General features: G+C 43.0%; 2 protein-coding genes across 4 annotated transcripts in view; one reads left to right on the top strand and one right to left on the bottom strand.

Moving 5' to 3' along the window:
* Positions 1 to 16825, top strand: part of WARS (tryptophanyl-tRNA synthetase) — a 27801-nt gene extending 10976 nt beyond the window's left edge. Inside the window, exons 6-10 of the mRNA XM_019552515.1 lie at positions 4534 to 4634; positions 5506 to 5618; positions 6920 to 7093; positions 13722 to 13862; positions 16313 to 16825. Coding sequence (XP_019408060.1) covers positions 4534 to 4634; positions 5506 to 5618; positions 6920 to 7093; positions 13722 to 13862; positions 16313 to 16471 — 688 coding nt within the window. The 3' untranslated portion in view covers positions 16472 to 16825. The remainder of the gene's footprint in view (positions 1 to 4533; positions 4635 to 5505; positions 5619 to 6919; positions 7094 to 13721; positions 13863 to 16312) is intronic.
* A 3319-nt stretch (positions 16826 to 20144) lies between these two features.
* Positions 20145 to 21804, bottom strand: part of SLC25A47 (solute carrier family 25 member 47) — a 14662-nt gene continuing 13002 nt past the window's right edge. For all 3 annotated transcript variants that reach the window (XM_019552517.1, XM_019552518.1, XM_019552516.1), the window contains one exon: positions 20145 to 20440. In XM_019552517.1, the coding sequence (XP_019408062.1) occupies positions 20160 to 20440 (281 nt within the window). In that variant the 3' untranslated portion in view covers positions 20145 to 20159. The remainder of the gene's footprint in view (positions 20441 to 21804) is intronic.

Here is a 21804-nt window from a genome sequence, read left to right as displayed (position 1 = left end):
CTCTGGAGCCTAACTGAGCTTCTTCTTTTTTTTTCCCTGTTTGGCGGGCCCTTTTAAACTGCGCACATGCGCAGTGGGCCTGCCATCGGGGAACGCTGGTTTCTCAGGCCAAGGGGGGCCTTTTAATGGAGTCTGCTCCAACATGTTCTAACTGCAACTAATTAGAACATGTCGGAGCACATGTATAGGCACCCTTGAAGACCCTTTTCCACAATAGGGGCCATAGGCCTCTGGCAGGCAACAAGGCATCACTTAACCTTTACAACTCTCTTCTCAAGGGGGAAATGGGGGTGGTCAATAGGGAGGGTCACCCCAGTGATTGAACTCGTAATTGTAATAGGAAAGATATAGATTTGGGCAATTGTCATCCCAGTCTTCTAACTCATTTTCACTAGACCCATCTTCTCCTACATGTCCCTCCTCTCTTCTCCCACCCCCAAGCCTTGTATCTCTGCCACAGTTTCCTCTGACACTCCTAATTTAGCTTCCAACTCTCTTATCTTCTGGTGTCATTGATGGTGGTCAGACCTAGTTAAATTTGGAGAATCTTTCAAGACCTCTCACACAGCTTGTGGGATCCTGTCCTTTCTATTTCCACAACGCTGTTTCTTTATCTGCTTCCTTCTTTTTGGTTTTATAAAGCTTCCACTTGTTTTTTTAACTTTGTAATATCTACTTTGTCCTTTAAGGACATGCCTTGTAATGTATACATTCGTGCCTTTAAGACAGCCACCTCTTGCCATAGTTTCTCTGACTCATCCTCTGCATTCTGTAAATGCTCCGTTTCTTTAGTCAAAGCTGTACATGCAATCAACAGCCCCTGGAGGGCGTCTCACTTATTTGCCTTTTTATTCATCCAGGGTTTATGTCTGGAGACTATCCAGGAAAGACCACTGGTTGCACAACTGCGCAAATGGGTGCAGTCCACAGAACACATCCTTATCCCAGAAACTTGGAGTGCTTTTGTCTACATCCCACTTCTCCATCTCTGACTCTTTTTTCTTTTTCTCTCACAGAGTCTGCCACGAAGTTCACTAATCCAGGGGGAATACTCCCTAGGTTGCCCTGAGCCTAACACAGAACAAGTTGCAACACTTTTCTGTGATTCCCTTAAAGACACTGACTGTCTCACTCTCATGCCCACTGTCAGACTCCTCAGCCTGTGTTACACATGGCACATGTTGCACACAGTCTACGATGCTTTTATGGCTTACACTGGTAATCTTGGGGCTGAAACTTGATTATTTGGGATCAAAACCTTACTGATGTCCTTAGCTTGATATAACTTTTCTGCTCTTTTTAGGGGATACAAGTAACTTGTCAAAAACCTTGTATTGAAGTATAACAAGAAGGTTACCATTTTAATTTCCAGTAGGGGGTGCACCGCTAATAGAAGCTCACAAGATTCTTGCAATTTAAAAATGAGCGGCTTAGTGTAACTGCCTGATCTATAATACAGTTTGAAAATCAGGTTGTAGGGTTTACTTTCTCACATGGGTGAGGAGAAAAAGCTTCCAGGAAGACTTCAGAATGGGGAACAATGCTTTAGAGATGGCACTTAACCTTTTGTATCCCCACATGGCATTGGTTCTCAACTCATTGAAAAGAATTTGCTCTTATAGGACTTAATTTTGCAAATTTTTACCACCTCAAGTATCTGTTTCCTGTGTAAGAGGGGCCCCATGTGAAGACATAAGACCTCAATGATTTTACATTGATTTTTGTTTTTATGCCATTAAATACATTTTCAATAATATGCAAGAGGACAGTGCCTCTGAGATGTTCCAAACTGCCTAAGCTTAAAGACTTCTTGATAAGGCTTTGAATTTCTTCTAACTTATTCATGCCTGCCTGCCATATTTCTGTGAAACATCCTCAGTGTTTACCTAAGTTTGCTTCCATTTGTATTCTCAATAAACCTTTAATGGAGACCAGTGGCAGCAGAGTTAGACCACAAGTGTGGTTACAAGTTCCACTCATGTACATGTGCAAACACAGTGTATATTTTGAGATCTGTCTCAGTCTTGAACAAAAATAGCAGAAATGTTTGTTGAATGGCAGTTGCTGAAGCTGCAGTATTGCTACATGTTCTCATGCATCTGCCAGTATTGCCAAATGGCCCTGAAGGTATAAGCTAATACCTGACTGTCCATTAATTCCAGTTCCCTGGAAAGATTAAAGTTGCAAAACTTTATGATCAGGGAACAGATGTATATTTTTGGAGCTCTTTTTTTTAATAAGATCATGTACTTACCTTGCATTAAACCTTGTAAGGTCCCCTACAACCCTACTTTCCTAAGTCCCTGTGATCAATATTAAATATCAGAGATCTTCTGACCCAGAGATTCAAGTCAGTTCTGGTATAGAAGTATTGGTCCTATATATTTATCATTTTACATTTGTTATAGTTCTTTCTTTCTTTTTATAAAAATCAGTTTTTAAAATATTTTATATTTTAACAACAACAAAAACCCAGAAAAATTCTCCAGAGTGCCCCCATTCGTATTATATTCTCCTCCCTTTGTCTGCAAACGGAAGAGAGGAAATGTTTTATTAAAACATATTAGGCCTGAACTTGAAATCTTTTACTCGGTGAGTATTTGTGACTCTTATGTCTGTCCTATTCAAGTCAGCATGAGTAGGAGCTACTTAAGTAAGTAAAGATGAGCAAATTGTGAGCAATGTTTTCCCCTTCCCTCTAATGCCCTAAGAACTAATAATAGGGAAGCAGAAAAAGAGAAGACTCTAGGGCATACTTTTGTCTCATACTCCCAAACTTGTATCTAAATTTCCTATGCCACACACAGACTACAGCAAATGTACCTTCCAAGCAAAAATAAAACGCTCCATAAGAATTTTAAAGTAACAGAAGAAAGAAACAATTGGAATAGGCAGCAGGTATCCCTACAGCTATGATAATCAGACCTTCATGTGTTCTGCAGCATCTGTATGGCTTAGATCCAATTCTGTACCAACTGGACTACAAAATCCTTGAGACAGGGACCTTGGCTCATTCCATCTTGTACAGCACCATGTTGTTATATTTATGTGACAGTTTAAGGCCCTAATTGGGATCGAGGTTACATTATCTAATGGGAATAAAAATATACAGGAAAGTACAATTCCTGACTGAAGAGATTGCAAAGAGAGGAGAGAAGGAGAGTCACAGTAATAAGAACCTCCAAGTACATAAATGAGTTGTGTGCTAATATGTTTGTATCAGATGTATTGTTTTGTGTAACAGCCCCGCCAACTTCAGATTTTTTTTTGCAGAGAGGTGGGTCAGTAATACCAGGTTTGATCAGTACTACTCTTGCAAAGCCCCTTGCAATTTTAATAGAAGGTCTTGGCTAAGAAAAGACTGTAGGGTTAGCCTTGGAAGTTGTTAGTGTTTGGGTTTTCTTTATCCTTCCCCCAGAAGTTTTTATCTGTTTTTTCAAAAACTGTTCTTAGTAGACCCATAACATATAATTGGCACTTGAAAGAGGAAGGTTAATTAGGTGTTCGGATACGGAGGTTACAAGCATGCCAAAAAACCTCTCTAATTCAGGGGAGGTTAGCTCTTTGGAGGAAAGTTATGGAGCTTTTCTCTAGTGTTCCCAATGCTTGCTTTCCTGAAAGGGAAAGAAACCATTTTTGTTTTTCCTTGTAGCGCAAGGAATTTGCAAAGATGTCATCCTGATGAAGAAATACTCTCAGCCATTTTACTTCCTTTCATTGATAACTACAGGTCCCATTTGCACTGGAATTATTTCTGGGGTTGACAACACATGGAATAGCTTTACCAAATTTAGCTGTAGCATTGGAGCTGCCCATCCTTAACCAACTGAAACAACAACAAAAATAGCTACAGCCTCCTGTGAAAAATTCAGCTTTCCAGTAGAAATTCAAAAAACAACTGTTTTGATTTAGAAATGGTGTTAGAAATGCTGTCTAATGGGATCATAGTCAAGTGCATCCCACTCCTATTCTCTATAGACCAAGCTCCCTAGTTCAACTACATCTCCCATGGTCTCCTTTCTAAGAGAGAGCAAATGCTGTATCTTGATGGTATCTGGCCATAGAACATTATGGAAGATTTCAGTTCAGAATGCCCGGGCCTAGAGAGGGAAATGGGGATCTGACACCATTTCAGCTCCCATGAGCATCACCCCAGCATCATTTGCAAGTCAGAATATTTCTGTTTCCAGGCATGTTTTTTGACAAAAAGGTTATGTTTTCAGCGTACAGCAGCTACCGACTGTGAGAAATTTCATATTTAGGAAACCCCAGTCTTCCACCAATAAAGCCAATTTTCATAAAAAAGCTTTTCATGAGCCCCGTCTACAAATATATGGTAGCTTCAATAAGAAAATGTAAAATAATCTTTATTTAACAACAAGTGTATCCAGAATGTGTCATAAAGCAGTACTGCTCAGGTGGAGTAACAGCTCACTTGCATTGTGTCAGTTTTATTGCAGAAATTATATTAGAAAAAGTTGAAGAGGGAAACTATATTTTGCTATTAATTTGTCTTTTCATTTTGCCTTACAGAATGAGTCCTGGATTCTACAAAAACATTGTAAAGATTCAGAAGCATGTTACATTTAACCAAGTGAAAGGAATCTTTGGTTTTACAGATAGCGATTGCATTGGTAAGATTGTGAATATGAATCACTAGAAATTACAGCTTTTTGCACACTTTTTAAGTCAAAGGCAACTTGGTTATGTAAACAGACTAGGATCTGCGCTCATTAAAAGGGTGAGAAGGACAGCTCAATATTAATATTTTAAACTGGTGTCCTTCTTCAAGCCAAATTACAGCTAACAATTTTTTTTGCAATATAAATACTACTGTTGTCTTAATGGCAATGAAGTATTAAATACAGAATTTATCTAAGTTTGTGTGATAAGCTTAAGTGTAGTGAATAATTATTTATTTTACTACTATTAGCATTGGAATGGTTTCAGTAAAAATATTGCTCTTGTAAGTCCTTTCCATCCCTACTTTTCTATGATATATTCTCTATATATATATTTATATGTATTTATATTAATAAATAAAATTCAGTTTAATATTTTACTTAAAGAATTCCCTAAAAGTAGGACTGGAAGAGACTCAAGGCAGAAATATTCCTATCCAAAACATCCCATACAAAAGCTTCTCTCTCTTTCTCAGTCAATTCACTATCTGAGCAAGATAGAATTAATATGTATTTCAGAAATTGAACTAAATTAATTGTTTCTGTGTAGTTGTATGTCTTATTAAGAATATCAGAAGTGTCATAGTAGGTCAGACCAATGGCCTATCTAGCCCAGTAGCCTGTCTCTGACAGTGACCCAACTGAGTGCCTAGAGTAATCTAGTCCTTTTCATTACCCTTCCTGACACCCACCATCATTAGTTTAGAGATGCCAGTGAACTTTGTTAAAGTTAACTTACTTTAGTATTAATTGATTATGCATCCTAGGTGATAATGCACTGGCAAGGGCAAATCAGAATCTTCCAAAATGTCTTCTTTTCTAGGAAAGATCAGTTTTCCTGCTATTCAAGCTGCTCCATCCTTCAGCTCAACATTCCCACAGATTTTCAAGGGCAAGGAGGACATTCAGTGTCTTATTCCATGTGCCATTGATCAAGTGAGAAATCATCTTATTATGCATCAGCTTTATTTTAAGGGGTGTGGGGGCGGGTTTTAAGGCACACATCAGACCTCTCTGCCGGGGCATGAATGCATTTAGAAAAGTTTATTTCCACAAGCACCTTCCTTAGGAAGACATGTGAGAAAGTGGAAGGGTCTTACACTATGTCCAGTAAAAACAAAAGCCCTTCAGCCAAGAGTCACACTTTACTAATTAGTACATGTTTCTATTAAGTATTGAATCCATCGTGATCTCAGCTCAATTCCTGTAGTGTACAGGTGTAGGCATGTGTTGTGCCCACCTAGTCAGGCACCATGGCCTTCTTTGAGGGATCAAATCCCCAGCCTTTACCATCCAAACAATAGATTTTTACCATTTGAATGTCATAAGCTACAGGACTTTACCTCCTCTGGGAGCAGCCACTGGGAGATGTATGAACTAAAGCAGGACTGTCCAACTTATAAGTGTCTGGGGGCTACATGGGCCAGACAGGCGGCCACTGCCCCCTCTGCTGCACTGTGCACACAGGCACCCTAGCCTCCCCCTCAACTCCCCAGCTGTATCGTACCGCACAGACATCCCAGGCTGCCAGGGGTGTCAGGGCTGCCAGGGCTCTTGGGGTGCTACAGCCTGCACTACACTTCAGGAAGCTGAAACTGGAGGAGGGAGGGGGAGCCTGGATGCCCCTACTGTTGCTGCAGCTGGAACAGTGGGGGGAGCAAACAGCTGGGTAGGAGCCCAGGGGCTGCAAGTTAACTCCTCAAGGACCACATGTATCCCCTGGGTTGCCCGTTAGACAGCCCTAAACGAAACCATTACATTCCATTCATACTGTATTGTCACCACAATTGATTCCCCCCCACACACACACACACACTTGTTAGGTGTGTCAGCCCCTGACATGGCTTGTAAAAATGCACTATTAACTCGGTGCTGGGAGAGTGCTCAGTGCTCTAGATCAGATTCTGTGCCTGTAGAAGCTTGCAGTCCATCTGCCAGCCCCTGTTGATAGGTGGCCAACTCTTGTCTGAGCTATCCAACGTGTGGCTTTCACAGTTACTGAAGTCATAACACAGCTTCTTTTAAAATAAATGTATTGAGTGATTATGACATGAGTCCACAAAGAGACTACAGAGATACAGAGAGGGATTTTTTTAGGGTAGGTCGGCTGCCTAAGGGAACTGGTACTGAATAGGGAATATCCTGCCAGAAGATTAGTGCTTTGAAGCTGAACTAGGTCAAAAATAATCAAGCAGTTTTCAACTGTGTATATTCAGTTTTATTGGTGGTTGTTCCAGGATCCTTATTTCAGAATGACCCGAGATGTAGCACCTAGACTTGGATACCCAAAACCAGCATTACTACACTCCATCTTTTTCCCAGCCCTGCAAGGAGCACAGACAAAAATGAGTGCCAGTGATCCCAACTCTTCCATCTTCCTCACTGACACGCCCAAGCAAATCAAGACGAAGGTAAGAAAGTGTTCATTTATTGAACATGTACAGCACTATTGAAGAAGGGTAGATTTCGTCAGGGTAACAAAAGAATCTGTTGTTGTTGTTGTATGTCTATCAATTCATACCTGGCCATATCCTCTTTCCTTGAACCCTTCATCCTATGTTCAGCAATGGACTGAGTCATACAAATGTAACTGACCTCATAGACACTTTTGCCTTGCCAGCTAAACTACCAGAGTAAGATTTAATGTACTAAACGTCTGGTTGGTTCCTCTGGTGTCTGCAGAGCTCTGGCGTAAGAATAAGATCTGTTGATTCTCTGCCTCTAAAAATACTCAGCAGTTTCCATAGTTGTAAAGACTGACAATCTGTGATGTATATTAAATTAGCAGCTCTTGTTCTCTATTGATACTGCACTGTACCAAACACCATGTGTTACCCAGTGCCGGTTGCTAGGCAAGCCAAGCTTTTACTGCTGCTCTCAATGGATCTGCCTTTGCTGTGGACTCCTCCAGCTAATTAGCTTGTGAACAGAAATATTACATTAACTTCTGCCTTGATATTGAAATGGGCATTTCCCCCCAACCGGGCATATTTCCATAACTTCTGTTAATCCTAAAAGAAAGGTTGCTGGTGGTAGTAGACTGGATTAGGCAAGGTGTGTCCCTGTGATGTAGATTTGCTCTGAGAATGAGTCATCCTTAGAACGGTCTGGAAACGTTACGAGTTAGATGGGGAAACCTGCTTCCGGGGCTCTGGCTGTGAGAGACACTTGACTTGCTAACGTGTAGGCAGGTGTTCTTTTTATACCTAAAGTTAGCACTTAATGGAGGGTGTAATGATGAAGTATCCGGCCTGTAATTAGTGAAGGGTTGCTGTCATTCAGAAGAGGAGGAAGATCCCTTCATCTGGTAGATGAGTAGGGAGCAGCCCTAACATGGTTATCAAGCTATCGTGGAGTGCACTGATCAGACTTTTCCACACTGAAGAACCAGTGTCTTGCATGTGAACTGGTAGGAATAAGCAGTATTTAAGAAATACAATTGTAACTCGCTGTCACTGGGGTCTTGCATTTGTGTGGTGTGGATGTCAGTTTGCAGTGCTGTACAGTTAGGTGGAGTTTGTTTGGGTTTTTTTAAACAAAGCTTTACACTAAGTTATGCTCTTCGAAATATGACATTGGTCCATTCTTTTGGTGAGTCCACTATCTGACAAAGTAGGCTGTCACCTATGAAAGCTTATGGCTCTCTGAACCTGTGGGTCCCTCTGGACTTTCAAGTAAAGGTGTGACAGAACTGAAGCATGATCCATACATGGGGCCTCCGGTGCCTCCAGGTGGGGCACTGTTGCGGGGGAGAGTCCCATTATCTGCGGGACTCCCAGCCCCAGCTGCGCCTGGTGCACCCCAGTCAGCTGATGGGCTCCCAGCTGCAGGGGCAGACTGCTACACATGCAAATTTAAAGCTGGATAGCAACCAGACATAAAGTTAGTACATATTTTCGAGGTCTGACTTTATAGCTGGTTGGAGCTTTTTATGGTGTAACAGCTACTTTGCTTGTGTAGCTGGTCTCAAAGTAATTGTGCAATTAACCAGTTAATTGTACAGTACCTGTAACATGTAGTAGGAGGCTAAGGTGCCACCCTGCCCTGCCTTGTACCTGATTTCAGACTAACTCCTGCTCTCTAAATAACCTCCAGGATGCTACCAACCTATGTCGGCTGTTTTAGTAAACTGGTTGAAACTGTAACTATAAATATAGTTTTAACCACTGTGAATATCACAGTATAAAGGTGTAACCCACACTGCTTGGCCAAAGGAAATGTATGCCTTGTTCAATCCGTTAGAATTCTTTGAGCATTAATGAAGTAATGGATGAAGGGGAACAAGCTGATATTTCTTTAGATTTTAAAAATATAAAAAGTGGCCACTAAGGAAACAAGGAACTAATGCAGCTAAAGGTGGATATTGTTGTGGACTGTGAATTAACCAGGAGACAGAAAACAAAGAGCAGGAATGAATGATATATTTCCATAGAGGCAAAAAGATTTACAATGGGCTGCTTTGAGATTCTGTGGCAGAACTGATGATGATTAATGACCCGGAAAAAGCTTGTGAGCAATGAGATAATGCACTATTAGGTTAGTCGAGCCTGGACCTAATCAAGTGAGGTAAATGGTGACACGATGGTAGATTAAATTCACTGTGAAAAAATGAAAGAATATCTTTGACTACTTATTAATCTTACTAGGAACTAAATGATCTGAATCGATTTTCAGAAGCACTGCAAGACTTTTCTGTTTGGGCAGGTATTTATCAACCAAAACTAGGCAGAGATGTTTTTCAGTGGGTCTCTGCTTTATTTTGTGATTTTGTTACTTTATTTATTCCAGCACTCTTTTAATTGCTGTTGTGTCTCCCTTGCCATAAGCTTCCTTGAGCCTTGAAGGACAGCATATAAATCATATAAATAAAAGAATAAAACTCAGGAGAAAGTTGCGGACATCTCAGTGAAACCCTCTGTTGAATAAGCAGAAGCACTTTATTAAAAATAACTAATGTGAAGATACATAAGAAATGGGGTGAAGTATAATATAGAAAATATTTTGTCATTTTATAAAACAATGGTGTGTTCAGTTCATCTCAGAAAAAGATATTGGAAAGTTAGAATTTTGTGTGATTTGGAATAGGGAAATTTTCTTGTGATAACAGGTTCAAATTGTTTGCCTTACTGAGGAGTGCAACCCCAGCCCCTTCCCCACTGACAGCACCAAGGCACATGTGCCAAGCAAAATGTCTTTGCATGCCATGCTCCCTTGCTGGGGATTGCCTACCCTTGTACTAGGGTTCTTTAAAGGTGTCAGTAAGCAGGTGAGCTGGGGCAATCCAGTTGCCATAGTCTATCTGGGCTTCCAAAAAGCTTTTCACAAGATCCGTTGGTTGTCAGAAGCTCTTAACTAAATGAGGTAATCATGGGATTACAGGAGACGTCCACTTGTGGATTAGAGATTGACTCAAAGATAGAAAGCAAAGAGGTCAGCTTTCAGGATGGAAAGAAGTAAACAGCAGGGACCCCTCAGGGATCTGCTTTGGAACAAATGCTGTTTAAGGGAGGGCTGATTTCAATGAATTAAGGAGATTAGTTGGTGAGACACTGAGGTCCCGGAGGGGAGGGGTTCCTTAAGGAGACAATCCTCCAAGCCCAAAGGGTGACAGGCCCAACACAAATCAAAGGGGCAAGAGTGCTCAAAAGCCCCTATGGCTCACCAAAGGCCCCTATGGCTCACCAAAGGCATTCAGGAATGTCCTAAAGCTAAAAAGGAGGCGTACACCCAATGAAAGGGAAGGGCCATCACCAAAGAGGCTTATACCTCCATTGCTCAAGACTGTAGGGGGGATGTTAGGAAGGCTAAGGCAGAGACAGAACTGGGACTAGCGACCCAGATGAAAGATAACAAGAAGTCCTTTTTTAGATGCATAGGAAGTAAAAAGAAGGCACCAGGTAACGTGGGTCCCCTGCAGGACATGCTTGGAAATCTGGTGGTCACACCAGACGATAAAGCTGACCTCTTTAACAAATTCTTTGCCTCTGTTTTTCTGAGCAGGAACCGGGACATCCCCCCCAGCGGGATTCAGGATGGACTCAGGAGAGGCACAGCGGGGCCCAGGGTCAGAGAGGACCGAGTTAGGGAACTTCTGGTGGGACTGGACATGTTCAAATCAGCAGGTCCTGACTATCTCCGCCCCAGGGCACTGAGGGAATTGGCAGAGTTCATTATGGGACCCCTGGTACAGCTTTACGAGCACCTGTGCTCTGGCAAGGTGCCAGAGGACTGGAAAAGAGCCAATGTGGTCCCCATTTTCAAAGAAGGAAGGAAGGAGGACCCAGGAAACTATAGGCCCGTTAATCTTACCTCGGTCCTGGGGAAGCTCTTTGAGAAAATTATCCAGGAGCACATCTGCAAGGGACTAGCGGGGAAGATCATGCTTAGGGGCAATCAACATGGGTTCATTAGAGGCAGGTCCTGTCAGACCAACCTGGTGGCCTTCTGCAACCAGGTCACAGATTCCTTGGACACAAGTGTTGTGGTGGACATACCGTATTTTTCGGACCATAAGACGCACCCCTCCTGGAGCCTCAGTCTCCGCGGCAGCGAGTCCCTTCTTCGGACTCCTGCCCCGTCTGTTCCGGCCGGCCATTTTTATTGCCGGCTCCCGGCCACTGGCATGGGCGCCGGCTTCCGGTCTAAACAAGCGGCGGATGTCCCGCTCGGGCTCCGCCGCCTCCGCGGGCAAGCTCTGCCCCGTCTCCCCGGGACACACACCTTCGGACCATAAGACGCACCCTCGTTTTCCCCCCACTTTTGGGGGGAAAAAAGTGCGTCTTATGGTCCGAAAAATACGGTAGTCTTTCTGGACTTTAGGAAGCCCTTCGGCACTGTCTCTAACCCTGTTCTCATTAAAAAATTAGGCAACTGTGGTGTCGATGCCTATGCAGATGGGTTGCAAATTGGCTGGAGGGCCGCAACCAGAGAGTGGTGGTGGATGGGTCATTTTTGACCTGGAGGGATGTGGGCAGTGAGGTCCCCCAGGGCTTGGTCCTCAGACCCGCACTGTTAAACATCTTCATCAGCCACTTGGACAAGGGGGTGAAAAGCACCTTGTTAAGATTCATGGATGATGCTAAGATGCGGGGAGAAGTGGGCATCCTAGAAGGAAGGGACGGGCTACAACTAGATCTGGACAGGTTACAAGGGTGGACGGACAAGAATAGGATGGGTTTCAACACTTACAAGTGCAGGGTGCTGCACCTGGGGAGGAAAAACCAGCAGCATACCTACAGGCTGGGAACTCCCTTCACATTAGCACAGAGGCAGAAAAGGATCTTGGAGTCGTTATTGATTCCAAGATGAACATGGGCCAGCAATGTGAGAATGCAGTCAGGAAGGCTAACCGCACCTTGTTGTGCATCCACGGATACATCACGAGCAGGTCCAAGGAGGTGATCCTCCCCCTCTGTGCGGCACTGGTCAGGCCGCAGCTGGCGTACTGCGTCCAGTTCTGGGTGCTGCACTTCAGGAGGGATGTGGACAACATGGAGAGGGTCCAGAGGAAGCCACTTGCATGATCCGGGGCAGCAGGGCAGGCCCTACGAGGAGAGGCTATGGGACCTGAACCTGTTCAGCCTCCACAAGAGAAGGCTGAGGGGGGATCTGGTGGCCATCTATAAACTTACCAAGGGGCACCAGCAGGGAATGGGAGAGACCCCATTCCCCAAAGCACTCCCAGGAGTAACTAGGAATAACAGCCTTAAGCTGTTAGAGTAGGTTCAGGCTAGATATCAGGAGGCGCTACTTCACAGTCAGGGTGGCTAGGATCTGAAACCAACTTCCAAGGGAAGTGGTGCTGGCTCCTACCCTGGGGGTCTTCCAGAGGAGGCTAGATAATCACCTCACCAGTGTCATTTGACCCCAGTACTCTTTCCTGCCATGGCAGGGGGTCGGACTTGATGATCTGCTCAGGTCCCTGCTTACCCTACCAATTATGAAACTGTGAAACGTATTCATAAATTATGTGAAAAAGAGGGTGAGTAGCAAGGTGCCCAGATCTACTGATGACACAAAATTATTCAAAATGCTAAAGGCCAAGGCAGACCATGAGAAACTACAGAAGGGTCTGGAACAATAAATGGCAGGTACATGTCAATGTAGATAAATGTAAAGTGATGGGGTCATAAAATGAAACCAGTAGGTAGTAAGTTTAAAACTAACAAAAGGAAGTTCTTTTTCACACAAAGTATAATTAAAATGTGGAACTCATTGCCCCCAGATGTTGTGGAAGCTGACAGTTTAGCTGGATTCAGAAAGGAACTGGACAAATTCTTGGAGGAAAGGGGCACAAGTATGTTATGGAGCATGGGAATTAGGGATACAGCCTTTGAATTAGTACTTCCTAGACCTTAAATGCTGACGAGTGCAAGTGATAGAGGAACAGTGGAAAACATCACTGGTCATACCCAGTGCACTCTCCCTTTCAGCTCCACTCTCTTCCACTGTGTAACACTGGGCAATATGGACCTCTGGGCTGACTCAGCCAGTGGTAATTTTTATGTTCTTACGTTTATGTTCTTAGTATCTGCAGCTTCTCTCCTTGTCTCTCTGCTATCTTTCCCCTTGTATTTACTACAGTTACCAAATCTACTCTTTTTTTTCCTACTGTAATTTCTCTGAATTGTGCCTCGTCCTCTCCCATCAAAGTTAATTTCTTATTGAGGTTGAATCTCTTTAATGTTGTTTGAAGAGTTTTTCTTTTTGTAAAAACCAACGTGGTTTTCCCAACAAGTAGCAGCAACAGTACCAAAAAAGGACTTGCAAATCCATAGCAAAAACTGGGATGCACTCTGTCGGCTACTGAACCAGTCACAAGGCTTATGTACTGACTCTGTATATCCTCATTTTCTCCTCCTGAACTCCCTTTAACTCATTCATTAAAATTAGGCTTCTTGCCTTGCCTTTTAAAACTACACACTCTGCTCTTACTTGCAGTTCAACTGATCTTTAATGTAGATTTTTGTTATATGTATTTATTACATAGAAATTAACGTTTGAGAAAAGTCAGGTCATCAAACCATTATGTTATTCTAGATCAACAAGCATGCCTTCTCTGGAGGAAAAGATACTATTGAAGAGCACAGGAAGTACGGGGGCAACTGTGATGTTGATGTGTCTTACATGTACCTAACCTTCTTCCTTGAAGATGATGACAAACTTGAACAATTGAAGCAGGTAAGGAGCCAAGAAAAAATATTAATTGCTATCTGTCCCCTCAGAAGGGTCTGGGGTGGGGCCAGCCTATAACTAAGTCTGCCTGTGAACCTCTTTGGGCAAGATACTTGTGCTGTGACATTACCCCAGTCACCTCCTTCCTTTGAGTTGCTGTCATGCTTCCAAGCCAATAAGTGGTCAAGATTTGTGTTTGATGATTGCAGCATTTTCTCCTCACATATGTCATTTGTTCTGTCTCCTCTAATATTTTTGTAAGGGTATCTTGGGCAAGAGAGCTTTTCCTCTCCCATATCCTATATTTAAATTATATCAGGTTTTTGGCATTTTTAATAATCATTTAAAAAGCCCTACTTGTGTCTGGAGTGCAGATCCTCAAAAGTCTTTGCAGCTACTAACTCCCCTGAAACTTTCACTAGCAGTTACAATTAGACAACTGATAAACAAAGGGAAAGTCAAAAAGTGTTCTCTATTAGCATACAATGAAGCCCAAACAAGCCGTCATAAATATAGGCAGCTTTGCTCTATGACCTACCTGAAATGGGCTCTTCTTCTTATCCTGAGTGTGGTGGTAGCAGTAGTAAAACTAAAGAGTGGGCAGGTGACTAGGACAGCAGCCCTGAGTGCCCACCTTGCTGGAGAGAAGGGCACAAAAATAGTAACTTAGTGCAGAATCTGCACACTCTTCCTTTCGTTTCCCCCACGTAACCTTGCCTCTGCTTTGAACATGATGTTAATCCAGGGGTTAGTAATCTATGGCCTGCAAGATGAAACTGATCCATGGAGCAATCAAATCCAGCCTACAGACAGAGCTTTGGCAGCATTCAGTGGGGCGGGGGGGGGGAGGGGGGAGCATCAGCTGCAGACGTGCTCATCATGCCACCACAGGGGAGGTGCCAACTGCTGTGCATCCTAGCACTAACCTTCCTGCCTTCCCCTGACCCAGGATGGTCATTTCCAGCCTACAAGTGGGAAAGGTTGCTAAACACTGTGTTTAATCTTTTTAGACTAAAATAGCTAATTCCTTATGTATTCCAGGAGCACATTTGACCCACTCCCTTATTTTTTTTTTTTCTGAAAAGTCTCCTTCCATGGCACTAGCACTAGAGTACATTTTGCCATCATGCTGCTTTGGTGCAAATTTAAGAAAAGATGGTCTTGCAATCTGTCTTAGCTTAATGAACCCACACCAGTTATGGTGCCATAATAGGAAGCTTTCAGAAGCAGCCGTTGTGTGTGCCCTCCATTATAGCTGAGAGGAATCCAAAAACCCCAGAAGTCTATTGAAAAACATTTTAATAATTATGTTTTGTTTTCATTAAGAAATGTAGTCACTGCTGAGCTGGTGTCTGCAATAGCTGAAGCTTGAACTAGTGTCATGAATGGCAAGGGCTGTTGATATACCTGCTACCATTTCAAACAAAAGTTGAGCTCTCCAGGCCATAACCAGTTTCTAACATAGCGTTGAATGCAGGCTGAGCCTGTTTGCCAGCTGCTAAATCACTTTCAAAAGCAATGCAGGTGCATGTATTACCAGAAATGAGTAAACAGTACAGTTTGGACAGAGACTATCAGAGCCCTAAGGCACATCTAAATGAAAGCATGCATGCTTTTCCCAAGGAACAAATAGTAGTGGCGCATAGTTGTGCCATTGCTACTTGTTTCTGGGGAATGCCCATGCGGTCTGGCACACAGCAGGTTGCCCCAGGTAGGGTAGAGGAGGCTGGTGCTAGTACCTGGGCTGGCCCCAGCAGCCTTACCTGGAGTCCTGGGTGCCTCCTAGGGCTCCAGCAGCAGGGATCCAAGCACACGGAGCCTTGCTGGCAGCCAGAGTGTGGCTCTGCCTGGCCAGATTCCAGTTTCAGGCAGCGTATGCTGCCACCACATGCACCACCCTGCTCTGCTTTTTTTTGGCACAGGTTTTTTGACACAGGGACCTCCTGGTGTCAAAAAACCCTGCTGTGCTGTGAATTTAGCAGCATGGCAAACACCTCCATATGTGGCATGTGCATTTTGCAGCACCACACAAGGGGTCTGCAGCTCTGCAAACCATATGTGCAAGCTCATCTGGACACACTCCTATAGTGTAAGGGGGGTTATACTATCCATATTTGGATTCTTAGGAAACCCTACAACAAAAAAGTGTGACAGTTCTCTTATGCAACTCATGACAGTGACCAGAAACATGTTATTTTGTTTATTTTGATCTCTTAGGAAGGAAAATGCTTGGTTTCCCATTGTTACAACTGGATAGCCAAGTTAAATCTTTGCTCGCGTAGCTTACTCAGTCTGTATAGTATGTGTAGTAACATACTGCTGTATCATAACCTTATGCTGAAAATTGCACTTACGGGTGATATTAGGGAACCTAAGCAAATAATTAACTTTGTGGCAGCCAAATCTTTATTCACCAAAAGCCAGGCTTTAAAAACCCATTGCCCCTCTCTCGGCAGGATTACACAAGTGGGGCACTGCTCACAGGAGAGCTGAAGAAGGCACTTATTGAAACATTGCAGCCCTTGATAGCAGCTCATCAGGAGAGACGCAAACAGGTCACAAATGAAATGGTAAAACAGTTTATGACTCCACGGAAACTGGCATTTGAATTTTAGGGACATGTCTGTAATTTAATTTATCATTAGATAACCCAATATTGAATCATCATAGTCCTCTGTTGGTTTTCGTCACTTCATAATTATGTGCAAGCTGCAGTCACTGGTTATAAATGTGACTATTAACAGGTTACTTGCAATGAATCCTCAAGGACGCTTCAGAAAAAAAAATCTGGTTCAAAATAGTATTTAGGAATGAAAACTAGTTAACTGCAGAATTGCATTCACTGCGATATGAATGCTACTCTTCTCAGACTCTTCAAAGCACTGTTTCTGTTGGTAAAAGCACCCTATTTATTGTATTTCATGTTGAAAATATAAAGAAAAATTAATAAAAGTTTCCATTGTAATGTGGAAGTCTAACTTGTAAATTGCTCTAGGAATGGTATCTCAGAGAAACCAAGTTATTCAAAGCACCAACTTTGGTCCTGCATACCACAGTTTAAGGGACTGAATTGTGAAGTTGGCTACCAGGGAGACATGCTGCACTTGCATAAATGCTCATTGCCTGTAAAACTCAACCTCCTGTGTGTCTGAGGATCCAAATATAGAGACTATGAGTGTCCTTCTTACCAAAGCAGGGGGCTGGGAATCAGGCCCTCTCTGCTCCACCCTTCTGGTTGGACCTGAGGAAATCAGAACATCCCTGTGTCTCCATTTCTGTAAACCTGTAAAACTGATGATTCCTAATGCCCAGAGCCTCAGATAGTTGGTTGATTGTAAAGTATTTTGATATCCTCACACAAAAGGAACTGGAGACGGGCAAATCGTGTATCCATAACAAGGAACCGGTAGAACTTCTCATCATGGCAAGAAACACATGATGTGATTGCTTGACAAAGGGATTTGTGTTTGTTTTATAGGCAAGCCTCAGTAAGTGAAGACGTATTTATTTTAAGATATATTCCAATGAACTTCACTTGGTTGAAATACTTCAAACTTGGACAAGGAAATGTTCTGACAAAAAGAAGCTTTTGGTCTTAGTGTGATTGTTCTGATGTGTGCAATACAATGCACATTTCAGCTGAAGCTTCTATTAGTACACCATGTTAAAAACAGTACTGCTAAAACTAGATCTAATGTGTGACTATATATGGTTGTATGTATGACTACAGCTCAGACCTGACTGATAGAATTAGAAATATAGGTGATGACAATTATTACAGTTACTTTGCATTTGAAATTCCTTTCAAACAAAATGAAAGTAGCTGGAACTCTGTAAGATTCCCCCTGTATTTGGCCTGAGAGTATATTGGGGGGTTTTTTCCAAGGGTTGGAGAGGCCAGTCAGGCCAGTTTGTCAGGTTTTGTGGCAGTAGAATATGGCACAGTCATGCAATAGTTTTAACTGTATAAATGTACTCTTAGGTTCATATAGTAGGTACATAGTTACTGTCAAGTGGGGAGGGAGAGGTTTTGCAGGTGAATTTAAGGCCTGCTGAGGTCTTTCCCCCCTCACTTTCAGCAGGCCTTGGCCCAGGCCCTTACTGAAGAAGACCTTGGGGAATGATGGTCTCTGCCTCAAGCTGGTAGATACTGGAAAATAACTGCCTTCCCAATCTTAGTTCTGCCAATGCACCCAGGCCCTGCTAGCAACTACTCTGCAGTAGCTACTGAGAAGGAGCTGTTGGTTGTGCCAAGCCACATGTGGAGTATTTTTCAATGTGTTACAGGTCTGTAAGGGACCAGGGGGAAGCTAAAGCTTGTTAGTAGAGAGCAGCTTCAGTTGTTACCACTTGTTTTCTACCTTATACCGAAAACAGAAATACTTAGTTTTCTTATTCCTAGAGTACTATGATCTAGCACTACTAAAACCAGAGGTATTTAATAAGTGCACTGAAGTCAGTGTTTACCATTTTTACCATAGATTTTGGGTATCTCCCAAATATAAAAAAAAAATTAAAATCATCTCCCTTGCTCTCTTCCTTATATAACTGTGGTTGAGGTGGACTTTCTAAATGAGGTTTTTTAGCTCTCCATACCCCACTATGAACCATGCTTGTGCATTTTTTTTTAATTTGGCTCAGTCTAAGGCCCCTGATAGCTATTATGTTGGTCATGTATTATATGCAAGTATTGTGTGACAAATCATAACCTGCCAAATGGCCACACTCAAGATACTTTGAATTCTCACAGGATACTTCCACATCACAGAAGTCACTGTTTCAGCAAGCAGTTTTTGTGGCTGATTTGCTGTTTTCATCCAGGAATAAGCTGGTTTCATGTCTTGTGTATTTACAGTTTGTCACACAATGCTTACATATAACATGCAGCAAATGTAACATGTGCCAGAGGCTTTAAGTGATTTCAGTTCTTTAAAAGATTTGCACTTCAGGGGATTTTTTTGCAGATTTCCCATGTAGTTCATCACTAAGAATCAGTTTAATAAACAAGGTTAAGTTAAAACTTGGTTAATAAAAACCAATATAGAACAAACTTGCACAAGAATTTACACATCTATTTTGTAATTAAATTATTAAAATCCAACTAGAAAGTTCTAAAAGGGAATGTGAAGACAGAGTAAATTAAGCACTTGCTTGTTGATGGGATCATTTGATATTGCACCGGCTGCTTACAACAATGCCATGCTTCTGAAAACCAACCCTGACTCATAACAGTGTGATTCTGTCCCAAAGCAGGGGAGAAACTCCCAGCTTTCCATTGCGAACGATCACTTTAATCCCAGAGGTATTTAAAGGTCAATGACGGCAAAGTCTTCAAAAGCTCCAGTGAAATGACAGAGCGCTTTTGTCAGGTTCATAATCACTGGCTAAATTTTCCTTGACTTGCTGGCATTTTGTTCATGGCAATATAATAAAAATATGGATTAAAGTACTGAAAGTCTGTCAGATTTCTCCACTGGTATTTAATGGAGGCACTAAGCTTCATTTCTTGCTGTTTTTCTTTTAACCCCTCTTTCCTTGCTCTTGTGAACATGGGTGCAATCCTTTTGACTGCTGGGTGCCCAAAGTCTGAGGCTTCTCTCCCCAATAGTTTGTGACCACAGAGGAAAATGAAGGATCCACTCAAACGGTTCTGCACACAGTGTTTGTGCTAGCTGGCGTTTAGCTGGGAGAATTTATCAGAAGTAGGAGTTCGCAATTATTAAAGTAGCAGTTTCACAACTCATGGTCAAGGCAACACTAAGAAAAACAGAATTGCAGACCCCTAAAATCCAGCATTCACAGATCCAGCACCCTGGTTGGTGCATGTGCCATGTAAGTACATATAATGGCAGATGGCATGTAGCATTAGGTGCAGAGCAAAAATCAACCTTGTGCTGTGGCAGTCATGCTGCTAGAGTGAGCCTTGTTTTGATAGGAGAGGTGTTTGGCCCTCTCCCATGAGCTCCCACTCGGAGGGGTTGCTATTTGAATGTTTAATGTTGACTGTACGGAATGTGCTTGGGCAGCAAAACACCAAGATTTGTGAAAGTGCATCCTGCCTGAGCAGCAGCCTCAGGCTGGCTGGGAGCGCGTCAGAGCAAGTTTGGAGAAAAGCAGGAGGTGTCTTGACTAGTCTGGGACTCTGCAAGAAAAACATCAATAAGCTGCTTTGCTGATGCTTTCCATTCTATTAAATGTGCTGATTTCATCCAGGATCTCCACTATCAGACACTTCAACATTGATTATATGAAATTTGTCTTAAAGAAAGCAGCCACCTTAGAAGAGAATGATGTGACGTGTTTTTATTTAGTAAGATGTTCTGTGAGTCTCAGTACAGCCTCATATGTAACAAACACCACCATGTTCACAGGGAAAGCACGGATGCAGTTTAACGCAAGTCCTTTGAAAAGGACAGTGAATCCCTCTGCTTTCACACTCTCTCTGGCACAGTGCATCACTCCTCTGTATTTGTGTTGTCCTAATTCACCTGCTTGCATCCGAGACTTAATGACATCCATAGGAGTTGCTACACCCCACCCCAGCATTCCAGCACAGCCTCCAGAAATGAGCACAGCAAGTATGTCTGCAGAAAGAGAAGTTATAATAGGAAGTTACCCAGAGCTGGCTAAGGAGATGGGTGCAGCATTTCCAAAGAAAAAGAATTCCCAACTGCACATTTAAATGTTTTTCCCATCTAACTCTGGAATGGTTTTAAGGAAGAGGATAGACACTGTTCTTAACTACAAGGTAGTGTTGGACAGTTGGACAAACCAAAAGTACTATACGTAAGATCACACTCTGCACGCAGTCCCTTATCACCTTCCCCTGTAGGCTATCTGTTCAATACTGGTTATTGGCTCTATCAGTCATATCAGACCATTCTGTGCTGTCTAGCAATTTAGAATTTTTCCCATCATCACAGCATGCAAATTTCTTATACTGAGGCTTCTTAGCAGGTGGGTTTCAAAGGTAAATACAGTGGGGGCAGCTGATCCTTCCTCCCTTCCCCCGCAAATGGTTGTGATAAGACGTTGCACCACTGAGCAGGAAATAGTATGGCCAACTCCATAACACTGCACTGTGCACAGGCACCTGTGCTGCTCCTGTTCAGGAGAATTATATCAGCACAGGGCTGCCTTGTGCAACAAGAATATTTGGAAAGGGATCCACTGATTCCAGAGAAAGTTGGCCTGTAGAGCTAGCTGGGGCTCTCTGCATCATGTCTGACAAGAAAGGTAGGCCATGGGGCTTCAGGGGAAATTGGCTGTGGGAGTTGGGGATTAAGTGGCCTGCACATGACAGTGCGTGGGAAGGGGCTGTGTCTGGGAGCAGATGTGGAGTATGGTACACTCAGCTAAACATGGGGCTCCATGCACAGGCCCACAGCCCACCCATCCACACTACCACTGTAGTCTGCGGTAGTCCTTGGGTCACACTATTATTCTAAAGGTGGGCTGCAGGATCAAAGCAAGGAATCACTCTCACATGCCAGAGCAATTTGCCTCCCTGATATGATGCTCCAGAAAAAAGGGAAAGAAGTCTAATGAATGCTGCTAGTTAAGCAACTGAGGACTAGAAAGGGAATGTCCTTCAGCCCACAGACAAAGCTAAGCTGTGCCTTAGGACTCAAGTTAGCCTGGCTGCTGTTAGTCTCTGTTTCCTGTAGCAGTAAGTGCTATAGTGCTCCCAGACAGATCATGTACATACTTCCAGTGCCACATTTTAAATATATTTTGACTTTCCTCTATGCCCAAATAGTCGGCAAGAAGCCTGCTTCCTACTGAGGGGGCAGTCTGCCGCCCCGACCCCTTAGCCTGGGAAGTCTGCTGCTTCCCAGGGGCCCGCATCCGAGACATTGCGGAGAGGATCCCACAGCTCCTCCGGCCCACAGACCACTACCCCATGCTCCTTATTCACGTGGGCACTAATGACACGGCTCGGAGCACC

This window comes from Crocodylus porosus, unplaced genomic scaffold, assembly GCF_001723895.1.
Source record: "Crocodylus porosus isolate Cpor-Errol unplaced genomic scaffold, CroPor_comp1, whole genome shotgun sequence".
Lineage (NCBI taxonomy): Eukaryota > Metazoa > Chordata > Crocodylia > Crocodylidae > Crocodylus > Crocodylus porosus.
The sequence above is the reverse complement of the archived record's forward strand: the minus strand, read 5'-3'. Positions and strand labels throughout refer to the sequence as shown.